This window comes from Periplaneta americana, chromosome 3, assembly GCF_040183065.1.
Source record: "Periplaneta americana isolate PAMFEO1 chromosome 3, P.americana_PAMFEO1_priV1, whole genome shotgun sequence".
Classification (NCBI taxonomy): Eukaryota; Metazoa; Arthropoda; class Insecta; order Blattodea; family Blattidae; genus Periplaneta; species Periplaneta americana.
In genome coordinates, this window is record NC_091119.1 from 131,925,170 (window position 1) to 131,943,277 (window position 18,108).

The 18,108-nt window shown below is 34.0% G+C and overlaps 1 protein-coding gene across 5 annotated transcripts in view; it reads left to right on the top strand.

Annotated features, from left to right (window-relative positions):
- The window catches only part of LOC138696542 (streptococcal hemagglutinin-like), a 90,619-nt gene that overhangs the window by 33,635 nt on the left and 38,876 nt on the right, over positions 1-18,108 (top strand). For 3 of the 5 annotated variants that reach the window (XR_011331413.1, XM_069821636.1, XM_069821638.1), the window contains exons 4-5: positions 6,105-6,665; positions 12,455-12,481. Coding sequence is in view for 4 of the 5 variants with exons in the window: in XM_069821636.1 (XP_069677737.1) it covers positions 6,105-6,665; positions 12,455-12,481 (588 nt within the window). In the remaining variant the exon portion in view is untranslated. The remainder of the gene's footprint in view (positions 1-6,104; positions 6,666-12,454; positions 12,482-18,108) is intronic. The other 2 variants (XM_069821637.1, XM_069821639.1) reach the window with 1 other exon arrangement.

Sequence of the window (18,108 nt, forward strand, 5' to 3'; positions counted from 1 at the left end):
GGAAGCTCAGGATAGGATTAAGGTAGTAGAGGCTATGTATTACATGTCACTATCCCTTGATCCCCTGGTTCATCATTCAGCCAAATATTTTTTTTTTTATTATTATTCATGATTCATCCAAGTATTTTTTTTATTACCATTATTTCAGTTTGTCATTATGTATTTTGGATGAGAATGACGAAGTACATGTATTATCATTTTATTAGAGTATGTGTTACCAGAGTGTACTTAAATTTTCAATTTTGAAAATAATCTTTGTAAAATAATGTTATATGAGTCATTTATCACAGAAAGAAATGTGATTCTTTCTTGCTTGCCTATCTGTGTCAGTATGTTCGCAGGTTTGTTCATGTACTTACAGTTATTAGGCATTTTCAATCAAAACAAGTTAACACCATGTGAAATGAGGCGGTGGAATGTTTCCTAAAATGTTATCACTTGTTGGTAAGCTTTAAGAATAATCTAATGTCTTCTAATATTAACTTCAGTATTTGTCTCTTTGTTGTAAAATCTCCACCTCGTCCTTGGAATTAAAAAAAGGAGAGGTGTTGTGTTCATCCTCAGCCTACGAAACTGCAGAAGTTATTTTGATTAATAATTGTCTGTCATATTATTTTGGAATGAAAATAGATACATTAATATTTTTGTTGGCTTATGTTAAGGAATAGAAAGAAAATCTAAAATTACTTATACATTGTCAGACACATTCAGTGACATATAGTTCAATATCCAAATAAGAAATATTCAAGCTAAATGTTTCATAAACTACAAAGGAATTGTGGCTGGTTTGATACGAGCTTTTTTTAAAAATCTTTTGATGCTATTTCTGCAATTGAGTTCTTTTTTTTAACATACCAATTGAAAATTACCGTAAACTGAGGTAATACCGAACATAAAATTTGATTTTCTGAGCGTAAATAATTTGTATTTTTATCTAAAAATCTGCAAAAATTAATTAGTTGTATTGATGTTTTGTTTTGTCATAGTAATAAGTATGTAAATTTTTGGATCATTATATTGCCAGTTTCGTTATGTTGAAGATAAAACTCTCACCCATACACACAAGGAGTAATATCGAATAGACTTTGAGGGGGTAATACCGAACAAATATCCATGCTCTTAAGGGGTAATACCGAACAAACCTCTTGTGAAATGAAAAGCTGAAATGTTCAGTTCATTAGTAAACATTGAAAAGGAAGTTTTATTTTCATTTTTTGATATACTGGTAGTAAGAAATAGGCTACACACTTACACTTCATACAGACGTGCACATATTTACATAAAGAATGTTTTTTTTTTTTTATCCAATGCCACCAGGTTGTCTTTTTCGACATTTCTGGTCTTCTCTCCTGGCCGTGGCTTAGTTGTAACCTACTTCTGAGGTTGGGGCGCCTGGAAGGCGGAGTTACATTACCCCGATGATGACATACAGAATGTATGCACTTACGTAATGTCATGACCAAATGAATGAAAACTAAATATATAAATGTCTGGAAGTAAACAAAATAAAAATTTGACTTCGTTTCTACATACTGGTAATAAAAAATAGGCTACATATACAGTGCATACACACATCCACTCATATATACATATTTACATACAAAATATATATACACATTTAATATAATACCAAAAAATGCACACTAAATATACAATGTTAATAAATAAATAAACAAAATCAAAAACTATACTTTCATAAAACACAAAGAATTGTTTAGAAAATAACAGTAACTGAAAGAAGCAGAGAGTCACCAGATTTTTAGAGTCAACCTGTGGTATCCTCCACTCAAACTGCCTGGTGGTCCGTTTTCAACCCATTTAGGGTAAAGATGCTTTGCTTTGTAAAGCACATAGAGTGGTAGCATCTTCCTATCTCCTGTCACTGCCATCATGACACTAGTGCATGTCTTCGTAGTATCCGTATTCTTTCGGGATGTTTACATCCTCTCCTTACAATTACAGTTTCGTTACCAGGGTCGTCCATAAAGTTGGTTTCATTGTAATCTTTTTAACAGACATTTCCAGATTGTTAAAATATTGATTGACTACAGTGTCATTGATTGCTGACCTAGCTCTCTTAGGCCCGATTGTATAAACCATTTAATCTTAGATCAGAGGTTAAATTGATCCTTGTTTCAGCTGAACGTGGAATTTTGTGTTGTATAAAGTCTAATCTGAGATTAATTTGTCTCAAACTAAAGTCAACTTTGACTGAAGAAATTTCTCCGATTAAGTTAGATGATCCAAGTTCAGTTATTTCTTTTCTGTTTGAAATATACGAGTGACAGATTGTGCAAATAAAATATCCATTATTATTAATTTTAATAGATATGATAGGTATATATATATATATATATATATATATATATATATATATATATATATATATATATTTCTTTCAATTTCTTGCCTTAATACACAAACAATCTTATATTTTATGACGCTCTATTGTGTTCAGCAGTATCAAATAACATAACCTATAATTATATTATGTTTATAACAACCATTAATTATTAACGGATATGATAGGCACATTCATAAATTTTCAATTAACTGTATTACTAAACGAAAATTGTCGTTTTATAAAGCGTTATTATGTTTAGCAGTATCAAACACCATAACATGATAACTCGGAGAACAGTAACCTTCTTCTTATTGTCCGCCATTATTTACATTGCACAAAAAACCAGTGTCTCCAACAGAGTGTACGGAAAGTCGCCAAAAAGTAGTTGTAAAGTCGCTAGATTTCTCATTATCAACAAAGAAAGATTAAATTTTGTCACTATGGGGTGCTAAAAAGGTCGCTAAATTCCTATTTAAGCAATATAAAAGTTAAAAGAAATTGTTGTTGAAAAAGAGTTAAAGTCGCTAGATTGGCAACACTGAACAAACCTGTCCGCGCATCACGTTTTTCACCTGTTTATGCGATGTTGCCAAATCCTTTTCACGTGAACTTAGATTGCATTTGAACCAAGGTAATTTGATCGCAGGAAAGTTTTATACAATAGAAGAAGTGTCTGAACTCGGTTCACTTTTCGATCGTCGATCAAAGTTGATCTTTAGTCAGGGAGATTTATACAATTGGGCCTTAATGTTTTCTGGCACTGACTTTTGGATGTCTTTTCAGTAGAGATTTGATATAGTCTGTTCCTGGCATGTTGTTGACAAATCTCTTTTCTTGCCTTCTGTCTATCCAGAAACTCCTTTACCACTAATAATGTCGCAGTGGAAAACCCCAGTCCCCACAAACAACAAGTTCTTCTATTAATTGTTTCTTTTCACAGTCACTAAGCACAGTTGGTCTTCCAAGTTTCTCACTTTTCCATTTTTTGTTTACTATTTCATGCAGCGTAGATTTTGGCACACTGTATTTTTTTTTTTTTTAAGTTTAAGTGTAGGTTAATTTCAAGGTTCTCACCTCTACTACTGCTTTTTTATCATAGTTTCGTCTACTTCCAGACCCAGTTTTCTTTTTGTAGGTCCTCGGCATTGTTCGGTATTATCCGCTGAAAGTAAATTTAAATCATTTGGCCATCCTACCCCATTATCTCCTGACCTAGTTGCCTCATTAATTGTGCCTTGTTGGTATCACTTGTGAGGTTCAGACCTGTTTTCGGACAGTTGACTAAACAAAAATTAAAATAAATAATGCAATATTAATTAAATAGAGAAACAAATCATTCAGCATTGTTATTGTTCTATACAAAATGTACGTAATAAATATCTTGATTGATTTTGCTTCTAAAAATGTTTGTGTCTCTGCTGAAATATATTTAGAATGCACAAGTTTACTTTTTCTGATCTTTATGATAGAAGCTTAACCAGCTGTATAACAGTAAATAAATAGACACAGGCTTCTTGCAAGCAGTGCACAATACTGACTGATTAATGTTATGAACAGGTAAACAAAAGCGCTGCCTTCTCAACGTTTCTTCTATTCGTATTATTCTCCGTTCAGTATTACGGTACTTGAGACAAACATCTTAGAAATTTAAAATAATTATATGAATTACTTTGTAAAAATCGGCATAATCTTAGCCATTGTTGTTTAATCAACATCCGAAGGCAGGTTACCAACATGGAAGTAATCTAAAAATAAATTCTATTTTCCTGTAATAAAATTTACTTATCTTTACAAGTCGCAAATAAGCCTACAGTCAGAATTTCTTCTTTGCTACGAGTAATTTCAAAGTTACACAGGACTCATCATATTTGAGTCACTCTTTGTAATAAAGAGATGCTTTCTTTTCATAGTTATTTGTGACAGTCACTTTTGTGTTTCCAGGCCATAAAATATTTTCTTCTTGAAAGGTTTGCTTTCATACTATCATGTGTAACCTGACATGCAAACATTATAGTTGGAATTTCGTTGTGATTTACACGTTTTAATAGTTGTGTTAATTTTAAATACTTAATACCGTAATAGCAAAATAATACATTTACTTAATTATTTATTAATACATCCGCCTGCCTTAACAGGTGACCATGTAAGTCTGGAAAACAATCTCAGAAAAATACATATATGGAACAAAGAGAAATAAGAAATATTACATTATTATACATTATTAAATAAAATTCGAATATCTTACTTCCTGAACTACAGGTGATTTTTATGTATAATGGAAAAAAAATTAAAATTTTCGTACTTATTTGGGTCAAATCATTTAATTTCTCTATCTTGCAAGTGATGATATACTACAAATAAGAATAAAACACATGAAGTATTCATTGAGAATGTACGTATTGTCTTCTGGACATTGATATAATTTTTTTTTATTTTATTGCTCAGGTAAATCCTACAAAATACATAGAATTTACGCGATTTTTGCCAGTCAATTTTGAATTTCCTTTCATAGTAGTGGATTGTGATTGACATGATATACATTAGCCTACTTTATTCTTAGTTATATAAATATGGAAACATTGTGATAATGTATCATCCAATGATTTCTGGTCTTTCACGTGCATCATAACAACAATTATCACCACCACCACCACCACCACCACTAGTACTAGTACTACTACTGCTGCTGCTGCTGCTGCCACCGCCACCGCCGCCACTGCCACTGCCACTGCCACTGCTGCTACATTATGTGTTACAGAACTTTGTTCTGTTCTGATATTAACAATGCGATTAGATAATACAGTGACCCCATTTACCCCATTTTTGATCTCACTTTTCTCTTGGAATCAAATTTAAATTAAATCTATGGCATGGTAGCCCATGAAGGGTCAGTGTTGACCAGCCAAGTGCTTGCCTCATCAAAGGTGAACAGTCATGCAACCAGAATGAAGGTATTATGTGTTAGCCATTATAGCTGATTTCTATAAGGGTCAATCCATGAAAATGTGAAGAAATAAGTAAAACATTACAAAAATGTATTAAGATAGGCGAAATATTGTAGTTTTGTAGCATAAAATAAAAAGTATGAATTGGCTACAAGCAACAACTTAGTAATTAAGAAACATTTTTATGCTTAGTAATGGCAAGGTCTATAGGTCATGTGCGGCCCACAAGGGGTACATTGATATACATTGATACAGGGAACAACGCATGGCACAAATGAGTTTGACATACCTGATATAAAGCAATTTTGGAATAAAGGTTTTGGTACTTTGTTCCTGCTAAAAATAATCCTGAAAGTATGTAATAAAGTCGTCCTCAATGATCTTGTGGTTATTGTGCCAGCTGTTGGATCCAATGTTGCCAGATTCAAACTTGGTCAAGGTGATGCATTTTAAAGGGAAGCATGGCTTTTTGTTTGCCATTTCTAGTAAAAATTTGTAAATAGTGCAATAGACCTACTTCATTGACACAAGCACATGGCGTAACTGATTCTTTACCCCTAATTCATACACATTACATGTGTAACGAAGATTGTATTTAATTATAGTAAAGTATGTTCTCAAAACAGAGTATTTTTCTGAGTTTTATCTTTGACAGATTCTTAAAAATGTCAAGCTGTTTGGTCTTTCATTGTTATATCACAGATGAGACCTTATACTAATGTCTTTTCGAGAAGAATATTGAAAAACATTTCATACAACTATGTTTTTATGGATCAAGTTCACTGTTGTAATAGTATCATTTTTCTTGTACTTAGGATTCTTCCGATGAAGATGGTGCAGGTCGGAGACGTGGAAGCCGTCGGACTCGTCCACTTGTGAGCCGGAAAAAGTCTCGACTCTTATCATCATCCAGCAATACCGGAGGTGGACATGATGAGGATGGCTACAGCAGTGGTGAAAGTGGTGATGCCCCTGTGCAACCTCCTCCAACCAAGAAGCACCATGCTAACCATCGGAGTGGTGGCACAGGCAGTTCGAAGTCTGGAAACGTTAGTGGTAACTCCAAATCTGGAAGTGCAACTAGTGGTGGCAAAACTGGAAATAGTGGTGGTAGTGGTTCCAAATCTGGAAGTGGTGCAGGTAACACCAAGTCTGCTGGAGGCACCGGAAATTCAAAGTCAGCAGGAACTGCGAGCACAAAGTCGGGAGGAAGTGGCACTGGAAACTCTAAATCTGGTGGTGGCAGAGGAAGACCTCGTGTTGGCAGCACTACGTCTCCCCCAAACTCAAATGCAACACAACACTCGGGTGGTGCAGAGGAGACATCAGCTTCTGGTAACTCTGGAGGTGATTCTGGAGATACCATTCCATTCAAGGTAAGCACTATGTTTGTTTTTCTATAATGTCAATGTAGAATTTCATTGTAGGAGAGTAATTCTTAGGCAGTGGCTGTTTTGACTTCGGTCTTTGTTGTGGGACTTTCGAGATAATTCTGGACTATTACTTATAGTTAGGCAAGCACAAACCACAATATCTTCAACATTTTACCGCATTCTCTTAGAATCTATCTTTTCAACATATAATATTGTGGTGTAGCCTTTTTAATGTTGAAATAATAATACTCTCTCTCCCAGTCAGGCCACTGAAAACCTTAAATTTCTGTCAGCATTGTTTACATTTAGCAATTAAAATATAAAATAAATAATGAATATGCTGGAACTAGACAGTGGAGAATAATATTCTTACCCACTTTCCACAATATGCCCACATCTGTCCTAAGAACATACTGATTTCTTTACACATGGAGTTATACAAACCTTCTGAGACAAGGCTAAGTCCTTTAGTAGTGCCATATGCTATATATTTAAAAGACGAAGAGTGCAGGAATTAGATAAGTACTTATAAGATTTTAAAGGAAAGTCGTAAAAAGAGTGATACTAAACATAATTATGGAGTTCACAACCCAGTTACGTGAGTGTAATCCTTTGTGCGTCAAAAACAAATCTGTTTAGATTTAGACTCTTTTGATTATAAAAGTGCACATATCCCTCACATTAGATTGCTGTGCAATTAGAAATTTTAGAATTACATGAGGTTCCCTTTCTTCTGTCCTGTCAATCTGACATCAGCTGACAGCTGAATACATACAAAATTTGCACATTTCTGACTTCAGAGATTTCAGTATGAAATAACAGATAATGGTTTGTAATATAAAAAGTAAGTTCAGAAACTACAGAGTACCATACAGTGAAACCTCGATTCTGGGTTTTTCAGGGGACCAGATAAATTATACCCAGAATCGATAAAAACCCAAAATAGGGGTTTTTTCCAAAATTGAAAAACACATCAACATATTAAAAAACTAATTATTATGGTCTAATCTCAATTAAAAGAAAAAAAATGCTTCAAAGAGCTTCACAACATTAAGTACACTGGTTGGTTTCATCAAGTTTATCTGCCACTTCTTGAAGAAATCTAGAATGGATGTCTGTTTTGCTGGACATCTTTGATGAAGGAAGAGAACTCCCTTTTCACCTGGATTCATCAATATTGAAGCTACTCATGTATCTTCATACAGTTTCCAGTCCTGCTACCGTTCATCGATGCAGTCTTCTTCATTCTCCATGATGTCACTGCTGACAGCTTTCATAAAGCTTGCTTTTCTGAAGCAGTTGGTGATGATGACTGCTGACACTTCCTCTTATGCACTGCAGACCAGTGAGGATGGAGATTTTGAAAACAGAATCTCCAGTTTGTCTGTCCACAGCAGCAATCTGTTTCTGCACCAGTGAACGTCTGTACTTCCCCTTGAGGGCATGAATTACACCCAAATCCAGGGATTGGAGATAGCTATACAGTTCGGTGGGAAGAAAACAACCTACACATTTTTCAGGAATGACGTATCAGGGGGATGTGCCAGACATTTATCCACTAAAAGAATTATCTTCCTGTTAGCAGTCCCCATTTTCATGTCCAGCTGTCTCAGCTGCTAAAAATGTCCATTGTCATCCAGGCAGTCCTGTTGTTCTTGTAACTGCATGTCAGAGTGCGGACATTTTTAAAACACCTTCGTTTTTCATATTTGCAAATTACCAAGGATTTCAACTTCTTGGAATCATCTGCATTTGTACAGAGAAGAACAGTGAGCCTCTCCTTACTTTTCTTCCCACCATGGCAGGTCTCTCTTTTTATGTGGAGGCTTTCATCAGGGAGTAGAAGACCCCCATCTCATCGGTATTAAAGATATCTTTGGCATCATAGCCTTCAATGAGACGTGGAAGCACATCATCTTTCCGATGATCCACCGACTCATCTGAAACAGTTGCACTTTTATCACACACATTTTTGTATGTAATGTCATGCTGCTTAAAGCGATGAAGCCATCCATTAGAAGCCACTTTCAGTCTTAATGCGTTGCTTTGTTGTGAGTTGATTCTCATGCACTGCAGCACATGATTAACACATGGTTTCTGGCACTGTGTTGCACCAGGTATCTCATCTGGGTATGCATGGTAGATGAGGAGAGGGATAGGAACTGTTACTGAAACAACCTTGGACAAGGAAATAAGCATTTAGGGCTGAAAAAACGCACAATCGAAGCAAATTTGCTTTCTTGGGACAAAAAATTTTCTTCTTAAATGCTGGTAAAACACTAAATCGAGAAACATTAAATCGGGGTAAAAATAGCATTGCATATATGGGACTTCTGCCGGGACCGCAAAATAAGAACGCAAAATGCGGGTAAATCTTAAATTGAGAAACCCAAAATCGAGGTTCCACTGTAATATAGAAAGAACTTGTGATTGAGGATGATTATCCCATATTGTAACTTTGTACTAAGTAAAGAAAAAAAATTAAGTCGAAAACTACCATTACTGACAAAGAAATTTTCTTAGAATGATGCTCCAATATATTTCAGAATACATCCTTATAATTATTTTACTAGGTCTTACCTGGAAACTGGAAAATCGTTAACGTTGAAAAACAGGCAACATAATATTTGCAACCAAGACCTCTTCAAGTGATATCTCTATCTAGTGCCTTTGCTTGAGTAAAGTCTCATTTTATAAACCTATGGATCAACAATTGGCTCTCTTCTGACAAAGGAAAAATTTTACAGTCCGTACAAAAGAAACCAAATGACCTGGAAATGTACAAAAACTTGCCCAGACACGTTCAAACATTTTTAAAAAGAGCCAGAACAGGTCACATTGTCACACAATGTACCTACACCGATTTCACCTTTCTGATAATCCTACTTGTCTGTGGTGTAATAATCATGATGAAGATCTGGAACACATTCTTCTATCTGTCCATCCATAAAGCACAAAAGAAGTAAATTAAAATCATCAGTACCAGTTGCAGAAGACACAGCTCTGCAGTATACTCGTATATTGACTACACCCCAACTCTGACTACTAGCAACAAGCATCTATAATGAACACCAATCAAAACACTCCTCATTTCTCATGAAAAACAAGAACTGAAAAGATTACAGGGATTATAGTGGATCTTATGTTGTTAGCAAACAGCTGGATGTATTAAGAAGATTGATTGATTGATTGATTGATTGATTGATTACCATTTTGCGACTAATAACTTACTTGGTGTGCAATTTTATTAGTAAGTAAAATATACAGTCAAAGTAACAGATGAAGAGGGCTGTAAATTACTGCCCGAGTTTTGATTATTGGCACCTTATCACTTCCTCTCTGGAGAACTTCATTTCTCCAACTTTCACTAAATTCAAAGAGGATACTTCAGTTTATAAATTTAACAATAAAATAAATATAATTATTTGGATCTAGTTTCTTGATCGTAAAGTATTAGTGTATTGTCTTGGCTGTGGATGATGAGCCAGTTTGGCTCTTGTTAACCATTTTCTCTTGTTCCTCTTCTACCTAACCATTATATCTATATTATGACTAAATCAGTATTCTGTGAGTTAATCTGTATGAAACGTGAGGAATCTTTTGTTTATACCAGTTCTTATTCTTTTGTAATTATCAGTCAATCTTCTTAATGTATTCAGCTGTTTGCTGACAACGTAAAGTCCATTATAGTCCACTGTAGTCTATTCAGTTGTTGTTTTTATAAACAAGCTGATTCTAGCTGCCTAGTTGCCAGGAGTGTCTTTTTTTTTTCCCCACTATAACCCCACTTTCTATTGTTTCAGTAAAAAACAGGAAGAAAAAGCTTTGTGTACTTCAAATTATATTTCATGATATAATTTGCAGCCATAAATGAACAAACAAGGAATTTTAATATTTGGTATTATTGTATTAAATTTCTTGTTTAAATAGAAGTAAATTAATTTGTACTCTTGGTACTGAAGGTCATAAAACTTCTAAACTGTAGTTAAGTCAGCTAATGGCTGCTCAGCCAGCTTTAATTCCTGAAAATTCTATGAAATGTGTCATACAAGAAGACTCCGCATGTCAACAAACATAACACAAAATTCTTCTGTTCCCTGACTACTAATTGGTCCTATGTTCATGCTGGAAAATGAGACATGCGTCGACACTTGTGGAGCAGTGACATGGCATGACATAACAGATACAGTCGACTCCTAATAATTTGCATTCAGATAATATAGGTTATTTTTTGGGAGAGGGACGAAGTAATGTCATTTCCGTTTTTACTCAATTTATGTTCTCTGTTCCTGTACTGTGCATCTTTTTCATTTGAAAAGTTTGTGTGTCGCTCGAATTTCAAATAGTGTTTGTGGTAGTGTGCTTTCAGAATGAGTGGTCGTAAAATAAGATATGAAAGACTGTCAGTGAAAAACAATCCTCTAAGAAATAAAAAAAAGATGACACATTATTTTAGTTAAACTAAAGTGTCTTATGATATTTTGTAAAACTTATGTTTCTTGTTTTAAGATTCTAGACTACCCCACTGCAGCACTGTATAATATTGTGTTTCAAAATGTTGTACACTGTTTCACATTTTTCACTTGATTTTGAAGTGTATTTTAGTAATTAAATCTGTCAGAGTAACTTTTACTGTACTTTAAATAATAATAAACAATTTTGCGGATAATTCGCGATTTTAGATACTTTGCTGAAGTTCGTGCATTAATTATTATTTTAAGCTAAAATCTAACATAAAGCAATTTTACAAGAATCTACTTACACTATGAAGCGTCCATATCAAATAACAGGTTATTTCCAAAGGGCTTCCCTCAATTACTATCAACTGTCTCATCCATTATAGCATACACTATTATGTATGTCGCAGTATGTTAGCAACATGTGACAGTACGGAAATTGTATTTTAATACAGTACAAAGAGCAACAGAAGCTGGTAGACTGACTACCATTCCCGTCTCTGTGTTTGAGTTAGTGTTTTGAGTGGTGACGCAGCCATAGATAAAATTACACAACTTCCTTGTTATGTTATCACGCCTCATTGCGAGTAGTCCATGCGCCTACATATCACATTCTTTCTTGACAGCCTTTATTAGCTTCCCAGAGCTTCATTTATTGTATTTCCTTCTTGTGTTCAGAAAAACAGCAAATTTCTCACGGAGACTTTGAAAATATATAACAGGTTGTGCTTTCAGAGAGGAAACTAATTTAGCTTCACATTCTGGGTGCCTTAAAGAGGTTCTCTGTCCTGCAGCCAATAGGAAGGGCTTCGGACATGTTGATATGCTGAGTCATCTTGTATGGAATGAAGACTAGTGTCTATGGGGCAAGCTTCTTTTGAGTGGTCCAATTACCCCTATTATTTATTATTATTTTCCAATTCATTCTTCATGACTCTTATATATCATTCTCTTGTCAACTGAACAGGCTTCGTGGTTTAAAGAGGTCATTGAGTAAAGAACTACCTTCTTTGAACATGGGTTTTCATTATTTTGTGTGCACCTTTTCACATTATTAGCCTCAGAAAAATGTATTGTGTTCAGAGAAATAATTCACGCATTTAAGAATTTAATTTGTTAAGGTATTTGTGGAATTGTCTTCTTGACTTTGAATGAGTTTTTCAACCGTTTAAAGTTTAAGATGAGTTAAGTGTTGAGGAAAGTTTGGGAGCTACGTCAAGCATACATTTTGATGCTCAGTTTTTTCTCCCCATATTTTGAGTAACAGTATATTATTTCTTGTAAACTAAATTAAAAGTAACCACGTGTTCTGGGTTTCATTTCTTTAACATGCAGCTGAAGCTGAAGAAAGACAAGACTCAGGTAATTGTATTAGATAAATTGTTTTGGTAAGAAAAACATTTTATTTTGTGAATGTTTTTGTGTTTTGAAAATTAGAAATTGTGAATGATGCTCTACAAATATTTAGTTCATATTACAGTTTTTTTTTTTTGTCATAGCATGTGCAAGGTAGAACTTACACTGTATTTATTTTTCATACTTCTTAATATTTACAGTGTTTGTTGAACTCCTTGTATTTTACACAGTATCATGTCTGAGAAATTTCTGATTGTTGAGGAAATGTCGCATTAGACATTTAATGTTGCAAGTTTCTCTTCAGCCTCATTGATTACTGCTTTTTGTTATATGAAAATTATTGTCTATCCTATCATCTGTCTTATTCTTCAGGGTGTGATGTATAGGTTAAAGATTATTTAGTTATCACACTGTGTTTTATAATTTATTGCAAATATTAAAATTATACTCCTCGAAAAATTAGCAGAACAAGATTTGAAATTAATTTCTTGTGGCCTCCATGAGCATGAACTACTGCTTGGCATCTATGAGACATGCTTCTCACAAGCCGCCGAATGATGACTTGGGGTATATTCATCCAGTCTTCATTAAATGCCATTGCAAGCTCTTCAAGATTCTGCAGGCTTCGATGATGCCTGAGGATGTGTCTTTCAAGCATACTCCATACGTGTTCAATAGGATTTAAATCTGACCAATCCATTACAGGAATTTCATGTTTATTCAGAAAGTTCAGGCAGCAACATGGGCTCTTGCATTGTCATGCATCAACACAAATTCAGCACCCATATGTTCCATTACAGGCAGAACACGTTGTCACAATATATTCTCAACGTAACCAATTGCATTTAGCCAGCCAGGAACGATGGTCAGGGCAGTTTTTGTTTCTAAGCTGATGCCAGCCCAGGCCATAATTGAACTCCACCAAACTTGTCAATTTCAAGAATGTTAGGTTCATTGAGATGCTCTCCACAATGTCTCCAGACACATAATTGGCCATCACAGGAAGTCAGGGAGAACCTTGATTCGTCTGTGAACAGTACTTGCCTCCAGTGAAGTTGCCAATTTACATGTTCCAGAGCAAATCTTAACCTTACTTGTTTGTGATGAACCTCCAAATGAGGGGCACATAGAGCTCTCCGAGCTTTCAAATTAACTTCTCACAATCTATTCCTGACCATCTGGTCACTTACTGCTATTCCATGTACTAACCTGAGATTGTTTTGCAGTTCATGAGCAGTGGATGTATGCCGACACAGAGCAGAAAGGACTAAAAATTTTATGATTTTTAGTTGTTTTTCGTTTACATTCTTGCTCACATTTCTTTTCATACTACCATGACTCCCTAAAATATTTGACAGCTCTGTACACAACTGACACAGAGTAACTGAGGTCATTGGCAATCTGACGATAAGTCCATTTCTGCTAAATGAGTGTGACAGCTCATGACTTCAATTTACCTAATATCAACCATTTTGTAGTTCTTTTGCAATAACATCTGAATTAGACCAACAGTGACAGTAGTCTCTGATCTGTTCTAAATGGACATAGTCAAACAGAGAAGATCAAGCTAAATCATATTGATTTTCAGCATGGATGGATTACTATCCTGTTACTTTGGATTGCTTGTTTTCCGAAGAAAAGATGTTAACGCAAATGATGATATCATTACTGCACAGCTGTTGCCTTATACCAAGAATTTACAGCAGACAAAAAAACCTGTTCCGCTAATTTTTTTGAGCAGTATATAATTTCACAAATGTAGCAAACTAGCATCTCTTCCTCCTGCTATCTTGTACATCTTCCCCTCATCAGTGTTTTGTTTTAATTGCTGGTCACAACTTAAAATTAGATTTTTAGTATTGCTTAGTATAAAAACAGGAATGAAAGAATAAATTGTTTGCATTTTAGTTGCATTTGTTATCATTTTAGTTGTATTGTGTCTAATACAATTCTATTGAAGTATTCTCAAGTAGGTGTCTCAGAATTATCCTTAATTTTTCTCATGGTCGACAGTCCATCACTATTTGCTAAATGTTCTATTTGTGTCTCTGAGTTGAAGATTATTATATTTTTAAACTCTACAAGTCACTTTCGGAAAAAAAAATCTCATTATAATAGGCTTACATTCCCAAATATTTGTTTAAAGACAGTTCTACATTTAATTTATGTAGTACTTAGCCTCGTCCATGTTTTAGACGTGTCAATTCCTAATACCGCAACTCTCTTCTCCACTGTCTTAAATAACTAAATCCATTTTTATATAAGATAAAATGATAAATGAAGTGGTATGAACAGCGTGTTTCAAAAACTCTTCTTTTTTCACAACTTAATTACACAAAAAACTTAGAACAGAAATATTAGAATTTAAAGATGTCTATACAAATTGCTTCACAATACCATTGTTATTACGAAAATATAACCAAAAGGACTTCCATTTTTGTAAAGCATTATCATCTACAGGGATATGTCTCCAATTGGAAACTTTTCAGAAAGTAATTTTAGGATTTAAAGATATCTATATAAGTCTTACTTTATAAGAATCATTGTAACTCTATCTGTTATGAAAACAAAACAAAGAAGAGACTTGTTTATCTGCAAAAAAATGGACTTTTCTGTAGATGAAGTTGCAAATTATGCCTGGTACTCCATGTTCACTGCAAGTAATTGAAAAAGTCAAGTAACACAAAAGACCTTCTGGGTTCGTTCTTGTAATGATAGAAGTACATAGCCCCATTTTACATTAATTTATTTGCTTACAAAGATCATTTTTGTACTTGTGGTCAGATGCCCGTAATAGACTTTTCTTACACTTGAGCAATTTGTTTTCATAGTTCTGTAGGTTACTCGGCAATTAAGCAATTAATCTTTGCAGGGGAAGGATTGTGCCTGAAACTACTGTGAAGAGACGATCTTGTGGGGGAGCAAAAGATCTCGGGACCAACCAGTTCTTTCCCAATGTTTACTTATTTCCATAGTAACAGTGCAATGCTGCCCTTGTATCATGTGGCAACCACATGGCTAGCAGCCAGTCAACTCACAATCTCTTATTTGGTATAGGCATATCATTAAAGCCTTCAAATTATTTGTTTCTGCTATTATTTTCATCAATGTTAAGAATTGTTTTAAGTGTGGAAGTGCAATTCAGTGTGTGAGTGTAGTTAGGCCTATATGTTAATATTTATGTAATTGAAATTGTAAATAGTTTCCATTTAGTTTTTAATACATCTTCATGTTGTTGCTAAAATGTGTCAAAAGGACCTTGAAGAGCTACCATTAACTCATGATCTTACAGACTTGTCCACAGTGTTCGAGAATATTTTGAAAAAAGAGAGAGAGAGAGAGAGAGAGAGAGAGAAGGGCATATTATTTCGTGTTGAAAAAGTGATAGCTCACTCAAAACACATCTTTATGTGGTAATGAAAATTATAAGAGAAAAATTATGATGATGCCAACTAACTTAACTATCATCTTTGAACTCTTGAGTAAAAATACATTCACATTAAAAAGCCCCAAATTTGGATTCTTTAAAATTGTAGTATAGTAGTAATACACTATGTTTCAAAATTATGGTAACACTTTCATACAATTGTTAAGTATTAATGAGAAATTAACATGGTACATGTTATTAGATAGTCAATATCTTAGTGTTCCGATTTCTAAGTTTCGGGAAACGTGTTATTTCTGTTGCTATGCGAAACGTTGTTGAAAAATGGCAACTCCACAACATAAATTGTTTTGCATTGTGCAGCTTGCGAGAACAGTTTAAGTAACAGTGGTACAAAGGTTGTTTCATGGACATTTTCAAATTGACCACCTACCACATCATTGGTTTGCACATTACCACCAATGATCTGTCCTATCGCCTCTGGCCTCCCAAGTCACCAGACTTAAAACCATGTGACTTCTTTCTTTGGGGTTATGTGAAGGATGCATATCTCTCTACCCCAAGACCTTGAAGAAGTAAGACATTGGATCAATGCTGTGATTAAGTCCATGAATCCATGAAGAGAGATAGATGTCAGAGAGAGTATGGCAAGAATTTGGCTATTCATGTTGATGTATGCCATGTAACAATGGGTTCTCACTTGAGTGTTTATAATTTGGCAATGAAAAGTTTGAGAGATTCTTAAACAAATTGTACAGGGTGACTTGTAATTCATCATATTCCTGTTAAGCTGTAATAGTGAGGTAAAATGCAATACATTTAACCCCCCGACAGTATATTCCACAAGTTATTAGTTTTCCAGATATCTCAGGTTGAAGACTGTCATATGAAAAATCTAATACAATAATAACTACCACATCGAATGACATGATGTATTTGTTTCCAATTGCATGATTCTCAGATAATGCATCACTGAACAATAACTAACATATTCTACCTTATTATTAAGAATGTGCATAAATGTTTATGTTTATGTTCAAATCACATTTCTTTTAAACATTTTGTTCGAACTGTGCACTTCTGTGCCTGATGCAGGCTCTAATTCCTTTTCTTCACAATCACGCCTTAACAGGAATACATCGAATTACAAGTCACCTTGTATACACAAAGTTATATCATTAATACTCATTTAATAATCACATGAAAGTGTTAACATAATTTGAAACACATTGTAATGTTTTTGTATTCTATGTATTATGTTTTCAAAATTAATCATCGACGTGTTATAAATAATAATAATAATAATAATAATAATAATAATAATAATAATAATAATATTGTATAACAAAACTAAAAATATTTAATTATTTATTCATAACAATATTCATTGAGTAAATGACACAATAAAAAGTTTTGATAAATTTTGATATGGTAAATCTTCAAGATACGAAAGATTGTAGAACAAATTTAAATCATATGAAATTTAATAATGTACTATTAAAAAGTTTCAATCATTTTGATGTGTAGTTGAGTGGTTAATAACGAAATTATCCTGTAAAATGGCAAGAATATAGAGGGAATGGCTCATTTATATTTCGAGATACACTTGCAAAAGTGAGTAAAAATTAAGAAAAATTCGGTTAAATATTGGGACTATTACAATTCAAACCAAGCCTTTCCAAACTCTAGTTTTTGACAATATAATATAGTTTTATTGTAATGAATATGTGTCTTGTTCGTCTGTTATTGCAAATTGTTGCTATACAAAAAATAGATGTCTGAGTTATTCCATAACAGGAAGTCCATCCAGACCATTTGGTTACACGTCTGTCACAACACAATCAAAATTAATTACAGCTGTTTAAAAAATACAATTTATAAATGAAGTCAGATGTATCTTATTTTTGGGATTACAAGAAAATTCGTTTTGTTTGCAATGGGGAAAGCGAAAGATTATTTTTTTACTTACGTGCCCACTAAATAATTTAATTTACAGTGAATTCCTATTGAAGTTCACTGTGTTTCTATCTGCTGACCGGTGGCAGGTCACCTCTGCTACTACATCTGCTTGCATTCACGAACTTAACAGCAGCACTTCACTGGATTAAAACTTACATACTACTGGTATATTATATTAATAACATTCGGTACTCACCCTCCTCACAGTAGCTGCTGGAAGTGTTGTCCATTTTGTGTGATCACATAAATCACATAATCATAAAAGACTATCATTCACACATATCAGTTC